This window comes from Nematolebias whitei, chromosome 11 (assembly GCF_014905685.2).
Source record: "Nematolebias whitei isolate Nwh7 chromosome 11, NemWhi1, whole genome shotgun sequence".
NCBI lineage: Eukaryota > Metazoa > Chordata > Actinopteri > Cyprinodontiformes > Rivulidae > Nematolebias > Nematolebias whitei.
Window position 1 is genome coordinate 17,788,638 of NC_056508.1, and position 3,547 is coordinate 17,792,184.

The following is a 3,547-nucleotide window of genomic DNA, read 5'->3' on the forward strand; positions in this document are numbered from 1 at the left end:
GTATGTACATTGATTGTAGATGGTACCTTAGTTGTAGATGGTATGTACATTAATTGTAGATGGTGTGTTCTTTAGTTGTACATGGTATGTACGTTAATTGTAGATGGTACATTAGTTGTAGATAGTACATTAGTTGTAGATAGTACATTAGTTGTAGATGTACATCTACTGAGTATTTTCTGAGACTTTCTTTAAAATCCATTCTGTGAGCTTTGTTTTAACACAATAATGCACACACTGGCAGAAACATTATGGCCTTTTGCCTCAGGCAGCAGACAATAATAATGTGGTTCCTTTATTCTGAAACTACTCACTCTTTTCCTCCATAAATTTCTGCAGGAAGGTGTTCCAGTCTCCAGGTTCTGGATGCTGACCATTCATGTGGCCAAAGTGGTAGTAAGAAACAACATTGTCTTTTGGATTACGAGCTACATAGACAACCTTAGGAAACATAATAAATAAATAGATTAGGTTTTTATTTTTATTTTTATCGTGTGCACATGTGTGTGTTTTTACTCTGCAGTTTTGCTCCCAGAAAGACTTTGGCACAAACTGGACCGGTAGATGGGTTTTGATGAGACGAGGAGAAGTGGTGAGCTGATCTGCCAGGTCTTTACCTTTGTTTAAAAAAGGACAAGTTTAGTTTTGAGGACATGCAAAGTCACGACATGTTTAGTGAGAATATTATACAGATTCCTCTGAGAACTTTAATGGGTCTAAAAGCTGGAGATAAATGAACAGACCAACTTTAATTGTCAAACAAAGGGAAGTTACCAAGATACAAGCACCAAGTGATAGTTCTTTATGATTAAAATTCCTGAAGTAATTTTCTTTCAGCTGTTCCCTCTTCAGGGGTCGCCACAGCGAGTCAGCTTCCTCCTCCTCACTTTGTTCTCTGCGTCTTCTGTGCAACTACCTCCATGTCCTCTCTAACTACATCCATATGTATCCCTTTTGGCCTTCTTTGTCTTTTGTTGCCAAAAGGGAAACTCGTTTTATAGTTTAATTCACAACATGCAGACAACATTGATTCGCTGACTTCATCCATCCATTATCTTTTACCCACTTCTTCCATTTTGGGTCACGGGGGTCGCCGGTGCCCATGTCCAGCAATCACTGTGCGAGGGGCGGGGGACACCCTGGACAGGTCACAAGTCCATCACAGGACCACATAGAAACAAACAAGACAAACAACCATTCACTCTCTCAATCACACCTAGAGACAAGTTTAGAGTTACCAATCAGCCTAACTTGCATGTTTTTGGTCTGTGGGAGGAAACTGGAGTACCAGGAGAAAACCCATGCATGCATGGAGAGAACATGCAAACTCCACCCAGAAAGGCTCCCGGACCGGGATTTGAACCTGGAACCTGCTCTGTGAGAGGCAGCCGCTCTACCATTTGTACCACCGTGCTGCTGATTCATTGACTTGATTCATAAAATTTAACAATGGATTACAGGCAGTGCTGTATTTGGGTCATTTCATCTTCTGTCATCTCACACTCATTAAAAAAATTGTTTACTGTTTTACTGTCATCAGCACCGGTGCTCTCAAATGAAGGGCTTTAATGAATTTTTTATTTTATTTTAAAAAGTCACTGGTGATTTTGGTCATTTTCCAGTGCTTCTTTCATTCTTATTCTTGCCTTTCCAGCATCACCTATTCCCAGATATCTCTTGAAAGCAGAGCTCAAAAGCTGGCTGTCACTGGACAGTCAACAAGATGTTATTAGTTCAACACATGGTGGCAGCACAGTGCCTTAGTCGGTAGAGCTGTTGCCTCTCAGCGAGAAGGTCACCAGTTCAAATCCCAGTCCTGGACCTTTCTGGGTGGAGTTTGCATGCTCTTACCGTGCGTGCGTGAGTTTTCTCCAGGTACTCCAGTTTCCTCCCACAGACCAAAAACATGCATGTTGGACTGATTGTTAACTCTAAAATGTCTCTAGGTGTGCGTGAGAGAGTGAATGGTGGGTTGTCTTGTTTGTCTATGTGTCCCTGTGATGGACTGGAGACCTGTCCATGGTGTCTCCCACCTCTTGCATTTCAATAGCTGGACATGGGCACCAGTGACATACGCTATCCAAAAAGGAAAAAGCAGGAAAAGATAATGAATGGCTAGATGGTTTAACAACAGCCCCTGCAACCAAAAAAATCCATCTTCCCACCCCCCGGTATTCACTTGGTACTCTCAATTACTCCAGGTCTGGGTGGAAAGCCATGCAGGAAAAACAAAATCAGAATCTCTATAAAACTCCATAAAGTACTCTAAAATTTCCCGATAGACAGCTGTGCTGACTTTGAACTTGAAAACCCAGTGGACCAACATCAGCAGATGAAACTTCACACTGAACCTTGAAGTGATTTCAATTCTGGTCTTATTTCCTCGTACTTAATTTCCAAATGAAATGCAAACTGTACTTTTATCTGAGAAGTAGACTTGGGACCAGTGATCAACGATCCAGTCCTGTTTGTCCTCAGCCCAGGTAATACTCTTCAGATGTTTCTGGTTCAGGAGTAGCTTGGCACTGGGAATGAAACAGTTGTAACCAATGTGTTGGATCCATCAGTGTCTGGTGGCTCTTAAAGCACTGACTTCAGCCTCAATTATCTCATGCAAATTCTTCAATGGTCTTTCCTTCAAAGTATTCTCAAGGCCACTGTTGCCCCTGTTACTTGTATAGCTTTTCCTACCACACCTTTTCTTTCCACTCCTCTTTTCATTAACATGCTTGAACACAACCAGCTTTTTGAGCAATTTGTTGGGACTCACCTGTCCCATGGAGTTTGTCAGTGACTGTCTTTTGGACAACTGTCAAGTCAGCAGTTTTCCCTATGATTGTGCAGCCAACTGAACCAGACAGAAATATCATTTCTAGGCTCAGGACACCTTTGCAGCTGACTGTATTGTGCTGAACTTTTTTTTAACAATCTTTCAGTATTTGAAGAAACAGAGTTTTGGTTTTCAGTAAGCAAGTGAGTGCTATATGTTGTTGTCATTGTATGGGAACATACAATGATGGAATTGGTTCTCTGCATTTAACCCATTGCAAGCTGGGATACACCCAGGTGGAGCAGTGGCCAGCTATGTATAAGCGCCCAGGGAGCAATTAGGGATTAAGTGTCTTGTTCAGAGACCATGACGTGTGGGAATGGCTGAGAGTCGAACCACGACTTTCTGGTCCCAAGTCAGCTGTTCCATCTCGACCCCATTCTAATTTATTTAGATGTACTTGTAATTTAAACAGATTTGAGTGCCTATGTAATCAAACCTTTGGGTCGAGGCGGAGCACAAATCTCCAAGAAGGGCACTCTTTCATGCAGAGGAATGGAAGTCCGATGTTCTGGACCCATGTTGCCAAAATACAGAAGATCCAGCATGTAACAAACCCATGTGGTACCTGGCATTAGAACAAGAAACACAAACTATTCAGGTTTGAAACAAATCAGCCTGTTCAGAAAAACAACTTGCATATTTTTAAAAAATAGTTCCATAACAAGGTTGTTATGGTTTAACAAAATAGTACTCAAATTCAGACAAGGCTGAGAG

The 3,547-nt window shown here is 41.7% G+C and overlaps 1 protein-coding gene across 1 annotated transcript in view; it reads right to left on the reverse strand.

Annotated features, from left to right (window-relative positions):
• Positions 1-3,547, reverse strand: part of LOC119417497 (cytosolic sulfotransferase 3-like) — a 9,589-nt gene that overhangs the window by 3,735 nt on the left and 2,307 nt on the right. Inside the window, exons 3-5 of the mRNA XM_037684708.1 lie at positions 3,270-3,398; positions 517-617; positions 315-441 (exon numbers count right to left, since the gene is read on the reverse strand). Coding sequence (XP_037540636.1) covers positions 315-441; positions 517-617; positions 3,270-3,398 — 357 coding nt within the window. The remainder of the gene's footprint in view (positions 1-314; positions 442-516; positions 618-3,269; positions 3,399-3,547) is intronic.